General features: G+C 36.1%; 1 protein-coding gene across 3 annotated transcripts in view; it reads right to left on the reverse strand.

Annotated features, from left to right (window-relative positions):
- The window catches only part of CNTN1 (contactin 1), a 389,716-nt gene that overhangs the window by 100,267 nt on the left and 262,334 nt on the right, over window positions 1-27,115 (reverse strand). For all 3 annotated transcript variants that reach the window (XM_070454566.1, XM_070454567.1, XM_070454568.1), the window contains 3 exons: window positions 26,645-26,772; window positions 26,159-26,334; window positions 6,206-6,326 (listed from right to left, as the gene is read on the reverse strand). In XM_070454566.1, coding sequence (XP_070310667.1) covers window positions 6,206-6,326; window positions 26,159-26,334; window positions 26,645-26,772 — 425 coding nt within the window. The remainder of the gene's footprint in view (window positions 1-6,205; window positions 6,327-26,158; window positions 26,335-26,644; window positions 26,773-27,115) is intronic.

Raw genomic sequence — 27,115 nt, forward strand, 5'->3', positions numbered from 1 at the left:
GCACTACATTTTTATGGTTACAGCTACTCCCCTTCTTCTAATCTCTGTAAGTCATAACAACTGATGATCTAGTCTCTATGTCTATAATTGTCATTTCAAAAATGCTAAATAAATATAATCATAGAGATGCAAATTGGCTGCTTTCCATGCAGCATTCCGGAGAAGGCAATGGCAAGCCACTCCAGTACTCTTGCCTGGAAAATCCCATGGACGGAGAAGCCTGGTAGGCTGCAGTCCATGGGGTCACTAAGAGTCGGACATGACTGAGGGACTTTACTTTCACTTTTCACTTTCCTGCATTGGATAAGGAAATGGCACCCCACTCCAATGTTCTTGCCTGGAGAATCCCAGGGACAGTGGAGCCTGGTGGGATGCCGTCTATGGGGTCACACAGAGTCGGACACGACTGAAGCAACTTAGCAGCAGCAGCAGCATGCAGCATTCACTTGAGATATATCCAAATGGCACACATTAATAGATTATTCTTCTTATTGCTGAATAGTATTCCACAGTACTAGTATACCACAGTTTGTTTAACCACTCATGTGTTTAAGAGCATTTGTTTCCAGTATTGGACTCTCATGAAGACAACTGCCATGAACGCTGTCCCTAATCTTTTCTTAATTTGTCTCTAATTGTTATTTAACCCATCCAATGATTTATTTTAAATTTCCAATGACTGTTTATGTTTGTAGTTCTTTTTTCCCCCACACTACTTCATTTCATAGTATCTTATTTCCAACTCATTTTTATCATTTCCTCTCTTATTTATCTAAAGATTTAGGCATGATTATTTTTATTCTTATTCTGATGATTAGAGTACCTGATGGACTCTAGACTTTATTGTTTTGTTTTTAATCCTCCCTAATTCATTTTAATGGCTTGTCATTTTTTATATAGTTCAATATTTGGTTTATCTAAATTTGTTGGAATCTTAAAGGTTGTGTTGAATGCTCACTATTTCAGAGACAGTATTCCTTTACATTTGCCAAGGCTGTGATGAAGAATGTTTATTGATTTATCTAAAATGTTTTGTGTTTCTAGTGAGTTTTTAGAATAGTGAATGAACATTTTGCCAAAAAAAAAAAAAAAAGTTTTCATTTCTTTCAATCAGGGCAGCTTGAATTCTATATATTGGGCTTCCAGGACAACATTGTTTAAATAAAGGTTGCTTTTACAAGAATAATGTCTACACTATAGAAATACTAAGAGAAATATTTCCAAACTGAAAGGATAGAACTAGTATCAAATGCAGTTTTGGACATCAAAAGTGAAAATTACATGGCCAGTACTACCTCATAACTTGAAATTGTATAACTGGAGAAATAGGCAATGTGTCACTTTTATGGTCTCTTTTTCTTGAGCATCTGTGGACTTAACTAGTGGGTAAAGCAATTGAAGTCCTACAGGTTTTTACATGTAAACATTTATGACTGCTACAAAATGACAATGGTTTATATTTGATTATTGGGCCATTTTCTATAAATTGTTTTCAGTTGACAACAATTGCTATTGTCTTCTTTATTTCTCAGTTCTACCACACATTAAATGGATAAGTGGGGAAGTGAGTTATCTCTGGGTAAAAAAGTCCTATAAAAGCAGATCTAATATTACATTTTCCTTCAGCTATGTGTTTTTCTATATTTAATTTCAGTTTTATATTTAGAAACATTCATATTTAACTAATTCACTGCCTCCATTCTCAACTCAATTTAAAAATGATGATGAAAGGCACAAGCTTAAAATACATTTTTCACTCTTATACAAATTACTTTCATCAGGCTTTACATGCACAACCACCCATTCAAGCTTGCAAATACACACACACACACACACACACACACACACACACAGAATATAAGGGGGATACAAAATGTTCACGATGTATTCATTTACTGCAAGAGAACATAGGCTAAAAGATCCACGTTGTCCAAATTATCCCTGAATATTTCTACTTTTATTTAAGCCTTCTGATAAGGCATAATAGTTTATGTACTAAGATGGATATACTGTCAAATTTTTTTCTCAGTGATCATAAAAGGAAATGACTTTCCCCTCTGATCTGTCCACTGTCCCTCTCACAGCACAGACATTCTCATAATTTTAGAAACTTCAGTTCAGATCAGTGATATCTGAGTGTGAATTAGCACTGTGTATGTTCATTAGTCACTTGGTTGTGTCCAACTCTGTGACCCCATGGACTGTAGCCCACCAAGCTCTTCTGTCCATGGAATTCCCCAGGCAAAATGCTGGAGTGGGTAGTCATTCCCTTCTCCAAGGGATCTCCCTGACCAAGGGATCAAACCAGAATCTCCTGCATTGCTGGCAGATTCTTTACCATCTAAGCTGTTGGACATTAATTTACCTCAGATTTGGCAAGCTCTTATATATTATCTAATAGAAAGTTATATTCTTGAAAAGTTGAGAGAAAATTGATTGAAAGCAATTTATAATCTAAATGTGCTATTAGACCTCACTACACAAAATTCATTAGTTTTTTATTAGCATGAGGTGAAAAATAATCCCTTATGTTTTCTTTTTTTGAGAATCTTGGTCTAGATGGGATAAAAAGAATAATAGATTAAATTCCTTGGTCTTTTAGCTAAAAGTGGCTTTTTGGGTCTTTACTGGCTGTGGAAATTTAATGAAAGTGATAAATTCTCTTCCCAGGACAATCTAGATATTCATGGAATTTTCCATTTAACTTCAGGAGATCCATAGGCCTCTTGAAGCCTATCCATGGATTCCAGGTTATGATTTCCTAGACTAAATAAAAAAACATAATGAGGTGAGTAAATTATATTACTAAAGTCATACTATGTCATTACTCATCATTATTATAAGAAATAAAGAAAACCTTAATTTTATATTCCATGTATAAATATATAAATCATATTTGTAGGTCTACTTTATATATATTTTCGATATAAGCTGTGCAGAAATGCATCTGACTATTTGAATTTCAAATTTTTATTGATGTAAAATGAATTTCTTATTAGAAATAAAGTTTTGAGAATAATTATAGCTTGTAGAGTTTCATCAGTGCTAAGCAATACTTTTTATCTGTGCTGTGCTGTGCTTAAGTCGCTCAGGTGTGTCTGACTCTTTGCAACGATGGACTGTAACCCACCAGGCTATTGTTTTTTCTGCATTCTGTTATAGTGCAGGAACTCAGTTCCCATTGTTTTAAGTGATTTTTCTTAGAACTAAAAGGCTTTAGAAGTAAAAAAATATATTTTCACATAATAACTGCTATATATTTTTATACTGGTTTTTACTTTTATGAAAAATACACACTATGATGATTATTAATTAGTAAGAGTGGTCAAGATTATTAATATTCTTCAAATATATCTGCAAAACTTATTCTTCCCTCTGCATACCAGGAGTTAACAGCAATGTTGATGGCTCATCTATAAAGAATCCGCCTGTCAATTCAGGAGACAGGGGTTCGATCTCTGGGTTAGAAAGATGCCCTGGAGAAGGAAATGGCAACCTGCTCTAGTATTTTTGCCTGCGAAATCCCATGGACAGAGGTGCCTGGTGGGCTACCGTCCATGGGGCTGCAAAGAGTATCACATGATTTAGTGATTAAACAACAAAAACATCTAAGTTATATGAAGACACTGATGTACATACATTATAATATAACCCCTATTATGATAGGATTTCCCAGGTGGTGCTAATGGTAAAGAACTCGCCTGCCAATTCCAAGAGACGTAAGAGACACAAGTTCGATCCCTGGGTCAGGAAGAATCCCCAGAGGAGAGCCTGGCAACCCACTCCAGTATTCTTGCCTGGAGAATCCCGTGGACAGAGTGCAGTCTGCAGTGCAGTGGCAGGCTGCAGTCCATAGGGTCACAAAAAGTTGGACACAAGGGAAGTGACTTAGCACACGTATAGCAATGCTTATGATAATCATTTAACATGCAAACAGAGTCAACTGAATGCAAACATAGGCTATCCTTGGAAGTGGCTTAGCAGCAAGTGGTCTGACTACAAAAAAACAGTGAATAATTCCTCTCCCAAATAACTCTCAGACATGTCCAAGAAAATAAAATACTCTTAATGGAAATACTGAACCTAAATGAACTTTATTTAATTGAACATTTTGTAGCCTTGGAGTTTAATTAATTTTCAATAAGGGTTGTGTGTAATAAATACCTAGGTTTATTTGGATAAAGAAATTTCAGCTAGACTTCTAATACTCTACTGAAGAATATATTTAACTGGAATAAAAGGGTTTTCAATATTTTCTGAGTGAGACTGGGGAACTCCATACTACCTTAGCTCTAGAGAAAAATGCAGGACATGTATGAGATTGAGTGAAATTATATTTTTGATCTGGATTTAGTATGGGTAATATTACAAACCATGTGTATCATCTCATTTACTAATAATTTATCTGATTATGCAAAAACTGTTGAAAAGTACAATAAAAATGGTCAATAAATATTTTAGTACATAAAGTTTGAAAAAATAAAAATTTTAACATGCCATTGAGACAGTAGAAAAAAGAGAACTATGAAGCTGTGAAATAGAATTCTGCAGCTCACTAAATATTATTACTAATAAAAATGCATATGTGAATTTCACAACTTAAATTGCTATAAAACTCATTAGGGAAAATAGTAATTGTTATGGAGTTTAGAAAAGAGGGCTAATATTTGGGACATCAAAAAAATGACTCATGAGTTTTGTACTTTTGAGCCAACCTTTGAAGGATGGACGGCTTTCCTTGTGACTCAGCTGGTAAAGAATCCACCTGCAGTGAGGGAGACCTGGGTTCAATCCCTGGGTTGGGAAGATCCCCTGGAGAAGGGAAAGGCTACCCACTCCAGTATTCTGGCCTGGAGAATTTCACGGACTATACAGTCCATGGGGTCGCAAAGAGTCAGACACGACTGAGCAACTTTCACCTCACCTTGAAGGATGGATAAGATTTGGGCAACAAGCAATGAAAACAGTATGTGGAAGGAATGTTGTGAACCAAGGAACAGAGGTAAAAATCTTAGGATATTTCTGTGAACTAGTTGGTCAGCAAGAATGGAGAGAGATTCACAAGCTAAACAGGCTGAAGTCATCACACAGTATGGAACTTCTCAGGTGCTTAGCTAAAAGGAATGGTCTTCAATTCTTTTATTGAGTGAGTGAAGAGCGGATGAATAATTTTAAATAAAGTGAGGCATGTTTCGAGCTGGCCTCACAGCTATACAGCAGAGATCAGTAGCAAAGTGGTGGGATTTTCAATAAGCATGTATCCAAGCACATTCTCAATCATTTATAAGAACAAAAGCACAGGTCCGAAAATCAGCAACAAATAGAAACATGATACCTGTACAAAGCATTTTTTATTCTAAGAAGATAGTGACAAATGTGTTAACAATTGAAGTTATATATTATACAGAGTGAAGTAAGTCAGAAGAAAAACACCAATACAGTATACTAATGCATATATATGGAATTTAGAAAGATGGTAACAATGACCCTATATGTGAGACAGCAAAAGAGACACAGATGTAAAGAACAGTCTTATGGACGCTGTGGGAGACAGCACGGGTGGAATGATATGAGAGAAAAGCATTAAAACATGTATATTATCATATGTGAAATGAATCGCCAGTCCAGGTTGGATGCATGAGACAGGGTTCTCAGGACTGGTGCACTGGGATGACCCCGAGGGATGGATGGGGAGGGAGGTGGGAGGGGGGTTCAGGATGGGGACAGATGTACACCCATGGCTGATTCATGTCAGTGTATGGCAAAACCACTACAATATTGTAAAGTAATTAGCCTCCAATTAAAATAAACTAATTAATTTAAAAAAAACAATTGAGGTTATAATAAACATCACCAGTATATTTTTTTCCATAAAAGATTAAAAAAGGAAACACGCTGCTCAAACACAAAAAGTATTAGCAGAAACTGAGAACTTCTGGTAAGTACTAGGTTTAAAAGCACAAACATTTAGTAGGAGGTATGTGGTATAAGTTTCTAGACGATATGTAGTTAGTAAAACAAACAAAATCAGTTTTGTTTACTACTTGTCTGGCATAAATCAGTCTTAGGCATGGGTGAAGAGCTGTTCTCAAAGATCGAGACTCTAAATATATAAGAATTCGTACCAGAGTTACCAGAAAATTATACATATTTATGCAAGTCAAATAGCTTTGGTTTTATGATTCTAAAATGTCGAAACTCTTACCTCGCACAACAAGGTCAGCAGAGGCTGAAGAATTGTCTACAATTGTCTGAGCAGTACAAGTGTACCTCCCAGCGTGTTTCAGCTGGGCATTTCGGATGAGCAGCTCCCCATTGGAATCCAGCTGTCGGCAAAAACAGCAGTCATTCAAATCAGTAACTTTTTCACCAATTAAGTGGTAATCAGGATGTGAGAGGTACATTTTCCCCCAACAAAATGAGACCATTAAAAGGCATCTGTTTTGGATGTGCTAACTGACAGTGTGTTCTTATGTTACTTAAACTCTGGGCTTCGGTATCTGAAGCAAAAAATAGAGTGAATTGCTTAAGGTCCATTTTAGCTCTAATGTCTTTAGCATCCTATTATTCTTATAATCAGAGGTCCTTTTGAAAAAACCCACAGGATGAAACTCGGTATTGATGTTGAATATCAATGAGGACACATACATGCTCTTTGGCTATGAAGAATTATTAATTTCAAGATGTGTCACAGTTCATTTTACAATGATAATGAAAGTGTGTAGAAAATGTAAAAATGGACAATTCTACTAACATGTTCCATTTGGGCCAAAATGAAAGTTCCATGTGTGGAACTTTTTGTCTTATTCACTGCTCTCCGCCCAGTGCTTAGAATAGTGTTTAACATATATTTTTTGAAAGAGGCTTAACGGAATTTTGCTTGTGAATGATAACGTACCATTTCAATGCAACTTCTAAAAATAGCTAATATTTAACAAAAGTCTCCTCTGTACAGCTTTTCTTATTCCATTCTCTTCTACGGACAGTACTATGAGATGAGTCCTAGTTTGTACATTTTATTAAAGATAAAAGTGAGACAGAGATTCCAAGTAATTTAACTACAGTTACTTTGTTTGGTAGGAAAAGTATAACATAGTCCATGCTCATTATCTCCAAGAGATAAATATGGAAAATTCAGTTTTTAAACAGACATTTGGTTTTCCTGTGAATCAAAAATATTGATTTACTATTGCAATCATAGATAGCCAGATAGATAAAAGGATGAAAAACTAATGGGTAAGTCAATTTTTTATGAAGGCATTGTTTCTTTTATGTGACATACTTGCTAATTTTAAATTTTGATTATTTAATGACTGTATGTAAAATGAATGCTCTGCTTCACCATTGCTTCTGCCAGTGGGCCCTTTACATATTAAATTTCCTGCTGGTCTTAGAAAGTATTAGGGTTGCAATCCTTGCTTGATTAATAAGATTAATTAAGAATTTAGTTATAATCTGAACAGACTGATTCAGTTGATTGTAACAGAATACTACTATCTCCATAAAAATATCTGGTCAGTAGCCACACACCTTATTCCTTGTGGTTGGCCAGTTTCAGTAAAAACATAGCTAGAGATGAAACAACTTCATGTTAGTTGTAGATCTTCCTGCTCCTTGAGGTCTAAATTGGGTAAAAATCCAGATATCAAGATTTCTTTGCATTCCTAAGGTAGGAGGTTTCTTTCCCTCTGCTCTCTTGTCCATTTATTTTTTGCCATACTTAGGAGCCTTGGACCAGCCCTTTCTCTATTTTGCCTTGAAACCTGCTAACACAAAGTTTCCCCTTGTAAAGTAGGTTTACAGGAGAGTTGAAGTTCAAGGAATTGGTTGTATCCCACAAAGTAGAGCAATTATCATCCAATACGTATTTCTACTTTTAAAAGTCCTATCGGTCATATTTTTATTAAGGATTTCCCAGTGACCTTTACTTCTCCCAGTTCCCCGCCATCTTGTTGGGACTTGTTCCAGGTCCCATATCTTACTTCTCACAGCTCTTTCTTATTTCCTCTAGAAACAATCAACTATTCTTCTTTCCTGCTTAATTCTTGCATGATTGCTTGCATCCTGACCATACCTAATCATCAAAACCCGACTTTCTATTTTTAGCTTTTGCCACTGATTTACCTCTTACTCCTCAATCCATTTCAAGCTGGTTCCTGCTTCTTAAACTCATTTTGCATGATTTCTGATAGCATTTGACCTTCCTTCCCCCAAAACTCAACTTTTCTAGTCATCTGTGATAGCACATTTTCCAGAAATTTTGAGAATATTCTCAACCATTTCTCTTCTTCAGTTTCAATTCCATCATATGAATTATTGAATTTATGCCATTCTCTTCATCACCATTCCTCTGCCTTTGTCCAAGCTATTGATATCTGTCATTGAACTACTATATCCTGTTTGGTCATGACCTCCACCCTAGTCCCATTTATTCTCTTCTCCACTTGGCTCCCACAGTGACCTTTTAAAAATGCAAATATGATCAAATCATCCCTTTCTATAAAAACAAACAAAAATCTTTAAAAATATTCCCCTTCTTGGAATAAAAGCTGTAAGTGGTATGATGGTCAACCTGGATCCATTCTCTAAATTCTGTCCAATATTCCAGCTCACCAAGCATCACCACTTCACTTACACTCTGCTTTCCAGAACATTCCCTTTTTAGGGCTTAATGTATCTTGTTATCTCTTATCTCTTGTTCTCCAAGGTGTTTCCTCTCCTGGATTTGGTCCCTTTATATCCAACCCTCTCCCCACCTTCACCAAAATAACACTTACCCTCCCTCACCAGAATCAGTTCAAATCATTTCCCTAAGGGAGTCTTTCTACTTTCTGTTGTCATGTTTGCCATAGCACAATTTACTTAATGTGAAATTATATATCTCATTTCAGTAAAATATTTATACAATTATATGATTAAAGTTGGTTTCCCTGGAGGAAAAACCTTTCCTGTTTTATTCAGCCTTGCATCCCTGTGTTACTCATGTAGAGCTGTATGTGCTGTATGTCTAGGACCAGCACAGCAGTGCCAGGAAGAGAAGACCAAAAGTACATCATCTGAATGAACAAGTCGGCATGCTTATTAAGACTTCTGACATCAGATCTTGAGATAATATGTACTTACTTTTTAGCTACAAGAAGAATTAGGGTAGCAAATTCACGCAGACCATCACCACTGCAGCATTTTGTAAGCACATGATGAGACTTATTTTGGTGTCAGGATGAAGTACACATTCTTGCTTCTTCCTTTCCTACTTCCTGGGCCCCAGTAACTTACACTTCACTATGTGTTCTCTTTTCTGCAGACCTTTGTTTACATATTGTTTCCATTGCCTGGATTCTCTCACTTCCCACTTCTATCATTTGGATAGCTTCAAGTTGTTAGCTGCTCCTTTCTCCTCTGGAATCCAAAGTCCCAGTTAGGGAGTTGTTCCTTGTATATTTTCATTGTAACTATTCCTTTCTACTCTAATTGTTTAGCTTTTAATTTCTCCTCAATTCAGTTCAGTTCAGTTGTTCAGTTGTGTCCGACTCTTTGCGACCCCATGAATTGTAGCATGCCAGGCCTCCCTGTCCATCACCAACTCCCAGAGTTTACTCAAACTCATGTCCATTAGGTCAGTGATGTCATCCAACCATCTCATCCTCTGTCGTCCCCTTCTCCTCCTGCCCCCAATCCCTCCCAGCATCACAGTCTTTTCCAATGAGTCAACGCTTCACATGAGGTGGCCAAAGTATTGGAGTTTCAGCTTCAGCATCAGTCCTTCCAATGAATACCCAGGACTGATCTCCTTTAGGATGGACTGGTTGGATCTCCCTGCAGTCCAAGGGACTCTCAAGAGTCTTCTCCAACACCACAGTTCAAAAGCATCATTTTTTTGGCACTCAGTTTTCTTCACAGTCCAACTCTCACATCCATACATGACCACTGGAAAAACCATAGCCTTGACTAGATGGACCTTTGCTGGCAAAGTAATGTCTATGCTTTTTAATATGCTATCTAGGTTGGTCATAACTTTCCTTCCAAGGAGTAAGCGTCTTTTAATGTCATGGCTGCAATAACCATCTAGTGATTTTGGAGCCCCAAAAAATAAAGTCTGACACTGCTTCCACTGTTTCCCCATCTACTTCCCATGAAGTGATGGGACAGATTTCTTCTACTAGATTGTAATTCTTTGAGAAAGAACTTAGGACTTATTTATTATTATATACAAATTACATATTGTGATATCTGACATATAAGAGGAATTTAGCAAATAAATATTGCATAAATGAATTAAAAGAGTCATTATCTACAATGTTTTTAATAAATTCTTCTAGTAATTTCATGTGATTTTTCAGGTAAGATAATGATCATATTATAAGATAAAATAGCTGAACTAAGAACAACTGTTGCTGTCCATATACATGAGATCAACTGTCAATAATATATTTCAAATTATTTGTAAACTAATTTCATGAATAAATATAAACATTTTAGGACTAATATGTAAATTTATAGAGGAAAGAATGCAGTTGACATATAAGAAAATGGACACCTCTAAGTTTTACAATGAGCTGTTTCTGTGTTAGAGACTACCCTGGTGGCACAGTGGTAAATAATTTGCCTATATTGCAGGAGACACAGGTTCAATTCCTGAGTTGGGAAGACCCCCTGGAGAAGGAAATGGCAACCCATTTCATTATTCTTGCCTGGAAAATCTGGTGGACAGAGAGGAGCCTGGCAGGCTGTAGTACACGGGGTCTAAAGAGTCAGACATGACTTAACAACTAGACAACAATGACAATTATCTGTTGTAAAGAATTAAGCCTTTATCAAAAAGAAAAAAAAAATTAAGCCTTTATAGATTCAAAATTTGTAATGCAAATCACAAATTTACAAACAGAGGTTTGCTTTTCCCTCAGCTTCTGGAAGGTAATCTCTAGTATCTTTCTTTGCCTGATTATCTTGTGTCATACTAAATAGTTGTAATCACGTGATGTAGGGTGGCTGTTAGCTGCAACTGTGTAGTTTTAGAGTAGGGGCTGGCCATGCCCAAAAGATGAACATTGTGACCTCTAGTAGTAGCTTTGCTGCTGCTGCTAAGTCACTTCAGTGTGTCCGACTCTGTGTGATCCCACAGACGGCAGCCCAGCAGGCTCCTCCTTCCCTGGGATTCTCCAGGCAAGGACACCGGAGTGGGTTGCCATTTCCTTCTCCAATGCATGAAAGTGAAAAGTGAAAGTGAAGTCACTCAGTTGTGTCCGACTCTTAGCGACCCCACGGACTGCAGCCTACCAGCCTCCTCCATCCACGGGATTTTCCAGGCAAGAGTACTTGGGTGGGTTGCCGTTGCCTTCTCCAAGTAGTGGCTTTGAATCATGTAGTAACCATCAATTTAGAGACTGATATTAACTATTATATTTGGGCAATCAATCAATGCTGATATGATTAAGCCCCAACTAAATCTCTGGACATCAAAGCTCAAGAAAGACTCCCTGGTTGGCCACACTCTGTGCATACTGCCACACACCAAAGCAATACAGTAACACATCTTGATTCCATGGGGAGAGAACAATGGAGCTCTATGTTTGGTACATCTTCTGGACTCTACCCCATGCACTTCTTCCCTTGGCTGATTTTAATCTGCATGTTATTCCATGGGGTAGCAAAGAGTCAGACATAACTTAGTGACTAAACAGTAGCAGCAGGATTCAGGTAATACATTGTAATCATGAGCATAATAGCTTTCAGGAATTCTAGAAAATCAAAGCTGAGGGTGGTTTTGGCAACTCTTGGAACTTGTAGATGGTTTCAGAACTGAAGATTGTCTTGGGGACTTGCCTAACTTTGTAGTTGGCCAATTCCTCATAACCAATGCCTCATATTCCTAATAAGTAGAATTCATCTAAGAGAAGAAGTAAAGAAATATTATTTTATTATTTATAACTCTTTTAAAAATATTTGAAGTAAATACAGACTAAAATTGTGTATATGGGGAAGGTAATAATAGAAGAGTTTTTCTTGAGCCATCATAGAGGCTAACTGGCACATATTTTTCAAGAAAATTCTAGTGAGAAAAAATAATGTAAAGTAGCTATAGTAAAATAAAAATAATTAATTACTATATATTTATAAAACATACTGATGTACTTTTACATCCTTAATAAACTGAATTTTGACACTAAATATTCAGTAATGTAAATATATTAAATAAAACAGTTTAACACTATTATGACACAAGATAATAGCTATATTTGAGAAAGAATAATGTTTGCATGAAGTGAAAAGCACTTAGCTCTATTATATGCTTTTATTATGTGAACTCACTACTTTGGTTGCTTCATGTATGTAATGAAAGATAATCCTGTTGTTAAACTCTGGCTATTTCAATGAGCTATGTGATTAGACTAGAATTTAAAATTGAAACACTTCAGAAATTATTATTTTTTAAATCCACCTTATAATAAAAAAATGAAGGCAAAAATAATTTTAAAAAATTGTGGAACCGTAACTACCCTGTGTAAAATACTTGAATACTATATACCTAATAATTTTCTTTTAATGAAATTGCTATAATTTCCTCCCAAAATCTGTTTGAAGCATATTGCTTCTTATATTCACTCTACTTAATATGAGAGGAATAATGTGGTCATACTTTTTTATACTTTTCATATGCAATGAAAAACAGTAGCTATTTTATGTCTTAAAATACCATATTAAAGGTATACTTACTGAATCTTTAGAATTAACTCCTTAAAAACTTTTAATTAAACTATTCTAAAAGTTTAATGCTAAACTCATTTTAAGCGTCAGCCCTGTTTTAAACATTAGGACTTAGGTAGCTAATGATAGGTCTACTCACATAAAGCAATAATAAGGTACTTTAGCATTTATTCTCATTTGGTCTATTTTTGGTGAAGGTGTGGCATTGAAACACCTCAAAAGGAAAGCAAAGAAAAAATATACTATATCACTTCCAATTGAGTTGCATATGTACAAAATCTTTGCTGAAGTTTTTATAAATGGTGCTAGCACTTTCCATACCTCAGGAGAAGTTGAGGTTCTCAGTGGTTGACAGAACGCTTACAAAGCAAGTAAAGATCATGGCTCTCAGCACATTCTAGCCGCAAATTAGATACAAATGCTCTCTATATTTTCACTACAAACCACTGCTTGGCTGAATTACAAAATGCTTCCCTTCATATGAGGAGGGTTGAATCACATACTGGAAATTGTGATAGCACAGCTCAAGGATGTTCCAAAGTGTATATGTGGTTTACCGCTGAGAAATCTCCCAAGTTTAAGTCAAAAGACTTCCAAAATATAAATGCCCATTCCTTCCTTCCCCTCTCCCATGAACTAACTTTGAAAAATCATTCCTGTAGTATAAATGATTCTGAATTACTAAGTTGTATTAACAAATTCAATTAACCATAATGAACAAAGAAATATGCTAAATCACATGTATATACAAGGTCTGGATTAACTTAGAACTCACAATGTCTCTATAGAAACATCTCTCTTGTTCCATTGAAGTTCAGAATGAAGAGACAAATATAGAAGGTTGGACAAAAGCATAGCCTTTAAAGAGAATATTCTAGAAACCTATAAGGAAAATTAATAAATATGTATGAAACATGCTATATCTATGAAAAATGTTTTTCTTTTTTACCTTTGGCTTGCTAGGGATAACTAGCAAAAAAGAAGGGATAACTGTAGAAAACTCATCAGATGCAACTGCAAACTTAAACACCACCATTATGAACACAAGAGCAAATATTTAGCAAGGGTTTTATAGGTGCCAGAGGCTAATACAAATACTTTGCATGTGCAAATTCATTTACAACCACCACCCTGGGACAGAGGTACTACTCTTAACTTTGTTTTAGAGATGAGAACACAACACTACTGTTACACAACCACTACTACTGCTAGCACTGTTGCTGTTAATAGGATACTCCTGCTGCTGCTACTAATACCACTATTAAGAACGCGAGTACAACTTCACTACTAACTACTGCCATTGCTGTTGCTACTGTGAACTACTAACATTTGATCTAACTTATTAAAGGCTCGTTAGATGCTTGGCTTAGTGGTAAAGAATCTGCCTGCCAATGCAGGAGATGCAGGAAACTCAGGTTCATTTCCCAGGCCAGGAAGCTCCCCCGGTGGAGGAAATGACAACCCACTCCAGTATCCTTGCCTGGAGGATCCCATGGACAGTGGAGCCTGGTGGTCGACAGTCTATAGGGTCACAAAGAGTCAGACATGACTGAGCATACACACACACTAGGCTAGATGCTTGGCAATGTGCTAGCTACTTTTAATATATTTTCTTATTTAATTTGTATAATGTTCAGGGCGATATAGTTAATCTTTCTATTTTATGGATAAGGGATTTGAGATTTTAATTTAAGCTACTGGTAGAAGGCTTCCCAGGTGGCTCAGTGCTAAAGAATCCTCCTGCTGAGCAGAAGACCCAGGTTCATTCTCTGGGTTGGGAAGATCCCCTGGAGAAGGAAATGGCAACCTACTCCGGTATTCTTGCCTGGGAAATCCCAAGTACAGAGAATGTAGCCCTGGTGGGATACAGTTCATGGAGTCACAAAACAGTCAGACACAACTTAATGACCAGACAACCACCACAACAAAGAAAGCTCAATAGTTAACCTATTTTCACCAAGTTAAGCTGCTGCCAAGTAGTACTTCATGGATCAAACATTTGAATTTAGGTTCATAGCTTAGTAGGCAAAAGTGGATATTTTCTCACCACAGGAAAAATAAAATTTTGTTATTATTTTCTTTTTTATTTTAATTTTAACTTATTTAAACACTCAAGCATAAGAAAACAGAATAGTACAGTGGCCATCCATATACTAACCAATTAGATTCAACAATTACAAACTTCTTGCCATATTTGCTTTTATCCATGTATCAAGTTATGTGCCTATCTAGTGTTGAACCCTTAAAAAATAAATTACTGATACTATAATTCATTTCTTAATACATTAAATTGAATCTCCAAAAAAGTAAGGCCATTATCTCAATCACAAAACTTTCATTTTCACACATGGCATAATTAGCATATTCAAGTTAGTGTTATTTTAAGTAAAGTATCAGCCCTAAATTTGCTTGAATGTTAAAAAAGAACACTTGAAAAGATAGGGCTTACAAAAAATTTATGAAAATGAGTATTGTCATAACAAATATACACACTTAAATATATTAGGGAAATCATTTAGGACAACTACTTAAGATATTGCCCAGAATTTATAGGATCAATGGAACATTGACTGTCCCTAAATTTGGCTATTCTGATGGCTGAAGAGCTCAATTTTGATCAATTGGATCATTTTAAATTAAAACTTACAAGGAAGGAAATGTCTACTAAGCATTTTAAATGATGAACAAAACCATGAAAGCCTTAGGTTTAGCACCCATATTTTAGAGTTGAAAGAAAACTTGGAACATTCCTTAATTTGTATGGTTTTGAATTGCTTTCCATTAGCCTTAGGGTGGAGAAGGAAATGGCAACCCACTCCAGTGTTCTTGCCTGGAGAATCCCAGAGATGGGGGAGCCTGGTGGGCTGACGTCAATGGGGTCACACAGAGTCGGACACGACTGAAGCGACTTAGCAGCAGCAGCAGCCTTAGGGTTCCAAAACCTTCATGGATTGCTTGGTAGAAAGAAGGGATCAGAACAAGATGTGTTTTGGGATAGGAAAATGTGAGAGACCCTATGGTTAGGTTTTTGGGCTCCTACAAATGTGAAATCCTCACAAACAGATTCTCAGAAATTGTGCATACACTTTCTTCAGTCACAGTAATTTTAACTTCACCTTGGGTATTTATTTGAGTTCTAATTTATTTAACTTTTCTTTGCGAAAAGAATTCTGCTGCTAAAAGCCTTCTGTTGATCTTTTTCAAAATTTCTTCTGGCCCAACTTCCTCATATAACAGATGGAAGCCTGAGGCTCAAAGAGACTGCTTTGCTGAAGGTCATATAATTTGTCAAGGTCTAAACCACAGCAGAATGCTAGATCTTTAGGCAATGTTCTGTTTTTAAAAACTAGATTTTTTAAAAAGTTAGTTTTATTTTTGGGAATATGATAGCTAATGACAAAATAGTATATTTCTAGTGTGACATAATAAATAAAACATCAAATCAACAACATGAAAATGTAAAATAAAATTCCTAAGACACCAAAAGTTTATGCTTATTTTCCCTTTTATTTTATATATGTATTTCTATATACACAGTATGTTTTGCAAGCATAAAGAACCAGAATAATTATTCCAGTGATTGTTAAGTATGCAAGGAGTTTTACATAAAACAAATGATACTTTAATTTTGAATGAATTTTTGGAAATTTTTCCAAGCCAATGCATTTCTGAAGAATAAAGACTTGCAGCCATATATGCTTAATTCTATTTATTACTTTGCCAACAAAGGTCTGTCTAGTCAAAGCTATGATTTTTCCAGTAGTCATGTATAGGTATGAGAAAGCTGACACTGAAGAACTGATGCTTTTGAACTGTGGTATTAGAGAAGACTCTTGAGAGTCCCTTGGACTGCAAGGCTATCAAACCAGTCAATTCTAAAGGAAATCAGTCCTAAATATTCATTGGAAGGGCTGATGCTGAAGTTAAAGCTCAAATACTTTGGCCACCTGATGCAAAGAAATGACTCATTAGAAAAGTCCCTGATGCTGGGAAAGATTGAAGGCAGGAGGAGAAAGGTATGACAGAGGATGAGATGGTTGGATGGCGTCATCGACTCAATGAACATGAGATTGAGTAAGTTCCGACAGTTGGTGATGGACAGGGAAGCCAGGCGTGCTGCAGTCCATAGGGTTGCAAAGAGCTGGACACGACTGAGCGAATGAACTGAACTGAGCATGATCTTTAACAAATGCTTCCTAAAGACTAGACTGTGGAACTCTCTGTTAGAGAATAACTAGTTGGCATGATCTCTACCCTGGAAGTGTGATGATACAGATAAAGCCAACCTAAGTATAGATACATCTAGTGAGCACAGGCACCTACCTACCTCCATGTTTACTGGGGGAAAATGGCAAAATGTAAAACATGCTATTAGTAGGTTTTTTAGGGTAGTGAAAGGGAGTTTGAGGAAATTCATACAGGATGAGGTATGATAGAATTCTCTTTTTCAATTAATTAATGTTAGCAGAGAAAAAATTTGGGCAGAGGTAACTGACACTTTGAGTTGTTTGTAGGTCATAGAACTATGCCAGGGGAACTTTTACATATTTCTTTCTGTCACCATTCATCAGAATTTCAGAGTCTTAAATTCACAAAATACATTCAACCTATTTTGAAGAATGATTCATATACCTTTATATATCTTATAATTCCTTTGCCTTCAGCACTCTCATCGGTTCAAAATAATATAACTTTTCCTTGTTTCCAACATACCATACTTAAGACTTTTCAGTCATTTTATTGTCTTTTTTTTTTTTTTAATCTCCCTTGAGAAGAGCATTTCTCAACTTTGACCCGATGGACAGTCCGGTCAAGATAATTTTCTGTTGTGGATTGTCTTCATCATTTTGGGACATTTAGTAGCAACCATGCTAGACAGGTGCCAATAATACAACAGCTCCCCTCAGTTGTGACAACCAAAAATGTCCCCAAATATGACCCAATTTCCCTGGGGAGAAAAACTGTTCCTGGTTTAGAACCATCACTTTAGAGCTCACATCATCTCACTGTGCCTGCTTGGTCTTCTGCTCTGTTCCTTCAGAACTAATTTGATTTATTTGCCTGGAGTGTGGTCTAATGCTCCTTTTCCACAGATATCTGTTACCCCATTACTCTGGTCAATGATTACCTTCTTGCTTCACAATGACAGAGAACCAATGAAATTAAAAGAAAAACAATGACTTCCTTTTTATTATTGTTACTCTCTTTTCACACACACAGAAGCAAAATATCTGTTCAAATTCATAATACCTTCTAGTATGAGATAATATGTTTCAAATTTAAACACGTTTTTCAGTAGAATTAATATTTCCTTTTAGCCTTAGGGTAAAAAAAATCTGTCTTTTTTGAATGTTGTCTATGCAGTCAGAACAAATGCATGGCCGCACACCTGCAAACACACATATAACCTATCTTGCTAAAGGCAATCATTAAGAACCACCTGAAACTCTGTAGACTTGACTTACTATGTACAAAAAGTTTGCTAAAATATAGGGAGAATAAAGTGATTTTGATAATTTTGAGTGAACATAAAAACTCCCTGTTGTTACAGTGGATAAGAATCTGCCTGCCAGTCAGTGCAGAGGACATGTGTTTGATCCTGGTCTGGGAAGATTCCACTATGCCATGGGGCAAATAAACAGTTACTGAGCACATGCTCTAGAGCCCCCAGGCCATAACTACTGACGTCTCTATGCCTAAATCCTCTGCTTCACAACTAGAGAAGCTACTGCAATGAGAAGTGCATGCGTCACAGTGAAGAGCAGCCCCACCACCCACCACCTGGACTAGAGGAAGCCTGCACACATCAACGACCCACCACAACCAAAAGTGAATGAAATTTTTACAAAGTTCATTAAACAAGATATAGAATAAGTTAGGAGTAGAGCTGCTGTTCAACTGCTGTCTAAAAGTGTTGCACATAATGGGGGGGAGACTATTTAAATAGATATAGACTTGAGTACCAGCCAATGGATTGGAAGCTGAAGTGGTGAGGACCACAGACTCTGGAACTAAACCACCTTGGTTTCAAATCCTCTACCACCAGCAAGTTACATGACTTTGGATAAGCTACTTAACCTTTCAAATGCTGTTGCCTCATCTTGTAAACTGAGACGATCATAATAATATATGCTCCATAGAAAATTGCTTTGAGGATCGACTGAGAAATACAAGAAAAACATTAGGCCCAATGCTTGCCAAACAGGCATTCAATAAAATGTTGACTATTTATTACCTCTCCATTTTCCTCACCGAGGAAATACCTAGAATCTTTTGTCTCAGACTAGGCATTCAGTACAGCAAGCAGTGCAAAATATAAATCATGAAAAATGAGATCTGTAACCAGACAAAACTATCTGGTAAAATCTTCTGGAATTTTCAATGAAGAATGATTGCTCTACTATAAAAAGTATTAATAATAAACCACTTACAATTTGCCAGATCTTGTGCCAAGCACTTTATACGCATTCTCTCATTGAATTCTCACAAAAATACTATGAAGTAACCCATGTTGCAAACCCAATGAAGTAACTAATGAAGTAGGTGAATTACTAATAAAATTTTACCAATGGGGAAATAATGAAACTTAGAGAGGCTTAATCACTGACTCAGAGTCACAGAATAAGAAATGAAAAAAATTGAGCCTAGAGTTCCAGTTGTGGCAGTCTCCGAACAATTTATGATATTTATGAATTCAAAACAGGTATGCAAAATCTTCAACCTGAATTATAATTTTAACTTTTATTTTTAATTAGGAAAAGAGCTAAGTTATGTCAGTGGCAATACCAGAATTAGAAAGTTAAAGAAACTTAAACTTAGATAGTGGCTCTGACAGGGAGAATTGATGAATAGTTGACAGAAAATGACTCAAAGAAGATGTCAGAAGTTCTTGAAAAAAAAAATCTGCATAACAGGTATCACCATTGGAGAGGTAAAAAATGATACGTTATAAATACGTATTTTTTGGTAAAGTGTCTCAGGTCTTTTCTAGAGCAAAAGGGGTTAAAAATTAAATTAGTAAGCTTTTTTATTTACTCTAAAGGAGAAGTAGCTATTGGATTGGAAAATCAAAATAAAAATCATTTTATATTTGGACTTGAAAAATTTATGTATTTTCCATACAATTTTAACAGAATAAAAGAATGCCAGATAAACTAATTATAAGCTTATTGTATTATAGTTCCAAAGTTATGACATTTATAATTCATATATATGTATAAATATAAGAATACTTAACATCAATGCATAAATTGAATTTCAAATGAAACATTTCCTGAACCTGATTACATAGCCATAAAATACTCAGTGAATATTTATTTGAATAGTGACAGGATAAATAACATGACAGGTAAATTATATAGTTAACTTTTAAGTCTTTTCTATAATCAGCATTGTTTGCTTACAGCTTTAAAATAATTAGCTCCATTTTAAAATTAACTAATTCAAAAGTTTTACAAAAAGCAAGATTATAAATGTAATAGATATGTTATTTATGTATTTAGATTTTATAGGTCACTATAAATTCTTAAATGAGATGCACATCTTCAAAAATGTAGTTACTTTCCCCCTGATAATTATATGAATATAATTGGAAGAAGTATAAAGAAAAAAATTAAATCATGCATCTTAGATATAAGAAAATGTTTTGTTTGGTTTCATAAAACAGGTTCTAGTGTCCATGCTGTGAAATTTGAAACCTTATGTAAGGTTGCCACATAGTGGCAAGATCAAGGATAGCAAGCTAAAATCAAGAAGGCTTGATTATTGAATATATTATTGAAATCAAACTAGAAAATACAAACGAAGTCCAAAAGTCTGTTATATACATCTGTGTCTCTTTTTCCATCTTGCATATAGGGTTATCGTTACCATCTTTCTAAATTCCATATATATGTGTTAGTATACTGTATTGGTGTTTTCCTTTCGGGCTTATTTCACTGTATAATGGGCTCCAGTTTCATCCACCTCATTAGAACTAATTCAAATGAATTATTTTTCATGGCTAAGGCGAGGGTGGGATGATCTGAGAGAACAGCATCGAAACATGTATATTATCAAGTGTGAAACAGATCGCCAGTCCAGGTTGGATGCATGAGACAAGTGCTCAGACCTGGTGCACTGGGATGACCCAGAGGGATGGGATGGGGGCGGGGGGGAGGTGGGAGGGGGGTTCAGGATGGGGAACACATGTAAATCCATGGCTGATTCATGTCAATGTATGGCAAAAACCACTACAATATTGTAAAGTAATTAGCCTCCAACTAATAAAAATAATTGGGGGGGGGGGAAGAAAATACAAACAGATTCTTAGAATTAAAAGTTTAAATTTTGATGTCTATATTCTTCATGAATTAGAGTTATTAAATTTTAGCAATTTAAGTGATTTGAATATGATGATGATGATAGTTTTATTAACTGCAATAACTACCAAGTCATTTTTTTTCCAAATTATTTATATTTGACTTTTAAACTCATAGGGTAGCTATGATTTTAGATCAGTGCCTGTGTTTCTCTTTTTTTCTACAAAAAGTGTAAAGGGCTTTCTTTTATTATGTGTAATGTAATATAGGCAAAATTATCTGCCAATAAATTTTATAGGAATTTCACATGTTCTGATTCCTTGCATAGTTACTTAGTTACTCCAATGTCTGAGTCATAATCTTGATGATAGCCTTTTAAAAAGTAATTTTTGCTGAACCCACAGTTGTCATGTCAGTCAGTGCACAATTCTTTTAGTTGGGCTTATTTGACCTCCAATGGATATGGACACACTTCAAAATGTTATAGTATAACAGGTATTTCTGTAAGTAAAGGAAACTACATCGTTACTCCTCAAGGTATTTCCAGTGATGTAGGTTTACAGAAAAAGCCCCATCAAAATAGATCTCAATAGTGCCTGCATTTGTCTTACTCAGTGTTTTCTTTACTCTGGTGTGTATCACTGTTTCCGCTGTAGTATGTGTTCAATGCTATATTTTTAAGTGAATACATGATATTTAATAATTAAAATGTTTCCAGAATTAAATAAAATATAAAAACATGATTTAAAAATCTCTATTATATATTGATGTATTTGATAGTGCAACTTGAATAATAGACAAATGCAGGCAGCTGTGATCCTTTCCCCACATTTGCTATCCCCATACCTGCCATCACTGTTATGTGTTCATTAACTGAGTTTTAGATTGGAAGAGCCTCTTTTTCTGAGAGTGGTCTATTAGTAACCTCAGAAGCAATTGCTAGTCATTAGGACTATCTTTCAAAAGGTGGATCAGAAGCATTTAGACGTGAGGTGTGACTTTGAAATTTGCTTTGAAAGAGAAGAAGAGAAGAAAGAAGAAAGAGAAGGAAGATGCAAGGAATAGTGTTATAGGTCTTTTTTAGGTTCCAAAGACTGAATTAAGTTTAACAATTTATTTTAAAATACATTTCTTTTCTGTTTTTTTAAAATTATTTACAGAATTAAATCGACTTGTCCATCTACAAAGTGCTAAAAATGCACCTTTGCTTTTACTCCTTGGAAGAAAAGTTATGAACAACCTAGACAACATATTAAAAAGCAGACACATTACTTTGCCAACAAAGGTCCATCTAATTAAGGCTATGGTTTTTCCAAGAGTCATGTACGGATGTGAGAGTTGGACTTTTAGAAAGCTGAGTGCCGAAGAATTGATTATTTTGAACTGTGGTGTTGGAGAAGAATTTTGAGAGTCCTGTGGCCTTCAAGGAGGTCCAACCAGTCCATCCTAAAGGAAATCAGTCCTGAGTGCTCATTGGAAGTACTGATGCTGAAGCTGAAACTCTAATACTTTGGTCACCTGATGCGAAGAGCAGACTCATTGGAAAAGACCCTGATGCTGGGAAAGATTGAAGGCGGGAGGAGAAGGGGACGACAGAGGATGAGAAGGTTGCATGGCATCACTGACTAAACGGACATGAGTTTGAGTAAATGCCGGGAATTGGTGATAGACCACTTCAGTATTCTTGCCTTGAGAACCCTATGAACAGTATGAAAAGGCAAAAAGATAGGACACTGAAAGTTGAACTCCCCAGGTCAGTAGGTGCCCAATATGCTCACCGACTCAATGGACATGGGTTTGGGTAAACTCTGGCAGTTGGTGATGGACAGGGAAGCCTGGTGTCCTGCAGTCCATGGGGTCAAAAGAGTCGGACACGATTGAGCAGCTGAACTGAACTGAAGTTGCATATTTAGCCAGTGAGTATGTTTTTTGCCACTGGTTATTATTATACTCCTTATTTAGTGAAATGAAGCTGAAACCAAGTCCCTGAGGCCAGAGCATTGGCCTGCAGTTGGGGTCTGCTTTGGCTTCTCTGAGGGGAAAACATGAACCTCTGTGGTTAACATCCAGAAGGAAGGAGTACAGTGAGTGAACGATGACCAAAGACTTTTACATCATTCAGTTCAGTTCAGTTCAGTTGCTCAGTCTTGTCCCATTCTTTGTGACCCCATGACTGCAGCATGCCAGGCTTCCCTGTCCATCACCAACTGCCAGAGTTTACCCAAACCCATGTCCATTGAGTCGGTGAGCATATTGGGCACCTACTGACCTGGGGAGTTCAACTTTCAGTGTCCTATCTTTTTGCCTTTTCATACTGTTCATAGGGTTCTCAAGGCAAGAATACTGAAGTGGTCTATCACCAATTCCCGGCATTTACTCAAACTCATGTCCGTTTAGTCAGTGATGCCATGCAACCTTCTCATCCTCTGTCGTCCCCTTCTCCTCCCGCCTTCAATCTTTCCCAGCATCAGGGTCTTTTCCAATGAGTCTGCTCTTCGCATCAGGTGACCAAAGTATTAGAGTTTCAGCTTCAGCATCAGTACTTCCAATGAGCACTCAGGACCGATTTCCTTTAGGATGGACTGGTTGGACCTCCTTGAAGGCCACAGGACTCTCAAAATTCTTCTCCAACACCACAGTTCAAAATAATCAATTCTTCGGCACTCAGCTTTCTAAAAGTCCAACTCTCACATCCGTACATGACTCTTGGAAAAACCATAGCCCTAACTAGATGGGCTTTTGTTGGCAAAGTGGTGTCTCTGCTTTTTAATATGCTGTCTAGGTTGGTCATAACTTTTCTCCCAAGGAGTAAGCATCTTTTATTTTCATGGCTGCAGTCACTATCTGCAGTGATCTTCGAGCCCCACAAAATAAAGTTTGCCACTGTTTCCACTGTTTCCCCGTCTATTTGCTATGAAGTGATGGGAGCAGATTCCATGATCTTAGTTTTCTGAATGTTGAGCTTTAAGCCAACTTTTACATCATTATCATCCAATTTAATATTAATTTCTTAATTAGTATTTCAGTTATTTCTTCATGTGCCTCTTTTCTTTTTTTTCTCTCCCCTCCCCCAACATCTCTTTCTCTTCTTTTTTCTTTCTTTCTCTTTTTTCCTTCCTCTCGCCTTCTATCTTTTCCTTCCTTTCTTCCTTCCTCTAATTTCTTTCTTTTGAAATGTTTATTTGAATCAATCAACAAAAAGAAACTTATTTTAAAGAAAATATGAAGTTTCAGCTTATTCAACATATGAAGTTTCAGCTTAATTTGGGCAATTTATAACTGCCAATTTATTTGTATAGACTCCACTGCAGCTAAAAGTAAGTACTTATATAAATTATACTTGTTGCATTTTAGACATTATTCAGTATATAACACCAAGGTACTAAAATTCAAAAGTCTAATTAAAAAAAAAAAACCTTTATTTTGTTTGCTTTCATTTTTTAATGAATGAATATTGAGTGGATTTTGCCTTTCTTGCAAAACCAAACATAATGTGAAGAAATTATCAAAGACAATGGTACCAAATTTACTAATGTTGGGCATTCTTATGATTAAGCACATCAAAATAGACATATAAGGAAAAAGTATCACATGTTCTGTTAAAACTGTCTTCTATAAATCCCCAGTTGTTTAGTTTTAAAGTGTAAATTTGGTTCAGAAACTGAAAGACAGTAGATTCTCTGTATATGCACAGTTGTACCTAGATCTGTTAAATTAAAAAGAAAGAAACTGGAATTATGGCTGACATATGGAAGGCATAAATATTGATACTGTGTTGATAATTGCTTCATGCATCTGTCTAATAACAAATTAAGAATAAGTGTTTCCAGCCCTTTAAAATCAATCTCAACCTGACTGAATGATTGTTTTGGCTTTTTAAAGTGTGATGTTCTAGATGAATTTTTTAAGGGTAGTTAGTTTGAATGTAGAAGGAAATGGCAACCCACTCCAGTATTCTTGCCTAGAGATTTGTGGACAGAGGAGCCTGGTGGGCTGACGTCTATGGCGTCACAGAGTTTGGACACGACTGAAGTGACTTAGCATGCGTGCATGCATTGGAGAAGGAAATGGCAACCCACTCCAGTGCTCTTGCCTGGAGAATCCCAGGGACAGAGGAGCCTGGTGGGCTGCCGTCTATGGGGTCGCACAGAATCGGACATGACTGAAGCGACTCAGCAGCAGCAGCAGCAACAGACAATTTGAAAGCATAATATTATCAGAGGTATGTATCAAACTTCAGATTTCATAGGACTTGAAAAATCTTAAATACTATACTGATTTAGTTCAAACTTATTATAATTGACTTCTAAAAGTAGAACTGATGTTTTCTTAACTAAGCATATGGACTAGCCAGATCTTTAGGCTTCTAAACTGATTGCCTTCCTAGAGAACAGTCTGACAGAAGAGGTGATCAATTTGTGCTTTAAATTCATCACAATTTAAGGAGACTTATCAGTGCAACCAAGGGTGTTCCTACAGAAGTTGTTATTCCTGCATTACTTCCCTGTCTTCCTCTATTTTCTTTATTTCTATACAATGACACCACCATGCTTCCTATTCTTAAAATACAGCCATTTAGACCTTTAAAAATCACATGAACTACTTCTCCAAACCTTTCCATGTATATATTTTGTCTATATCTTACTCTCAAGAAAAAAAAATGACTTAAAATCGTCATTATAACAAAGGCTAAATTCTGTGCTCTTACCTCCATTGAAATGAAGTCACTTAGAACCCAAAGTACAGATACAATGAGGTAGAGTGCACGTTCTTATAAAAATTGTATTACAATAAAGAGAAAATGGGCATAATGAGGGCTTTCCCAGTAGTCAGCTGGTAAAGAATTCGCCTGCAATGCAGGAGACCACGATTCAATTCCTGTGTCAGGAAGATCCACTGAAGAAGGGATAGGCCACCCACTCCAGTTTTGTTCCGCTTCCTTAGTGGCTCACGACCAAAATCCTCAGGGCTAGTCATTTTTAGCAAGGTTCAGGAATACTATGATTAATTCAAGGAGGCCCATGAAAAAAATTTTGTCTGTTTTTCAGTCTCAGGGATATGATTTAGTAATAAAAATTCCCATGCAGGCACGTGGGGGACGTCAGAATGTTAATAAGATGAAAATAAGGACAGGCTATAAATAAAACACGTACCATAAAATTCCGCTGATAATGAATGTTCTCTTTGTTAAAGTCGATCACATAACCATTGAAGGACCAAACAAATGTCAGATCCAGGGCAGGATCAGAGGAAGCAGCACACTGCATGGTAGCATTTTCTCCAACAGTGATATCAGCGTTAATTGGGGCCAATATAATTCGTGTGGGATCTATATATTTTTAAATAAAGAAGTAAAGCAAAATTCAAAAAATTAGGAGACACCATATTATCAAGTATATTACAAAATAAAAATAAGTATAATTAAAATCCCTGGGCAAAGGAGTAAGAAGTCTACAAATCAAATTCCCAGAACAGTTTCATCAAGCAAGAGACTTTCCCAGAAGGCTTTTGAAATGGAAACATCAATTCATGAATTGTCTTATAAACTTAGTACAGAATCACATGTCTTATGGCACATTAGAAACTAAGCATTGTTAAACTTTAAAAAAAAATGTAAAATTAATCAAATGTTTTCTTACCTGTGATAACAAGTGTCCCAGTGCTATTAGCCTTCCCTTTATTATTTTCTACAAAGCATGTATAGACACCTCCATCACTCCTTGTAATGTTATTGATTTCCAAGCTGCCATCTTCCCAAATGAGTACCCTATGAAATGAAAAAAATACATACTTCACAAAATCAATTTAATGAAATATGCTATTATTCTATGTATTAGATTAAAAACACTAATGTCTTTGTATCATTAACATTTTATATAAATTGCTTGACAGAGACTTTTTAAAGATGAAACATTCTAGCCTTTGTTTAGAACATTCTTTCCCAACATCAAATTGTTTTGGAAAGCAATCTTCATCTTTTTCTTGGACTGTCACAGTAATCCTATCTTCCTGCTGCCATCCTTGTCTCTCTACAGTCTCCTTTCCCACATGTCAGCCAGACATGAAGATATACGTCATATAACTAATATCACATCACTCTCTGGCTCACT

The sequence above is a fragment of the Odocoileus virginianus genome, chromosome 24, assembly GCF_023699985.2.
Source record: "Odocoileus virginianus isolate 20LAN1187 ecotype Illinois chromosome 24, Ovbor_1.2, whole genome shotgun sequence".
Lineage (NCBI taxonomy): Eukaryota > Metazoa > Chordata > Mammalia > Artiodactyla > Cervidae > Odocoileus > Odocoileus virginianus.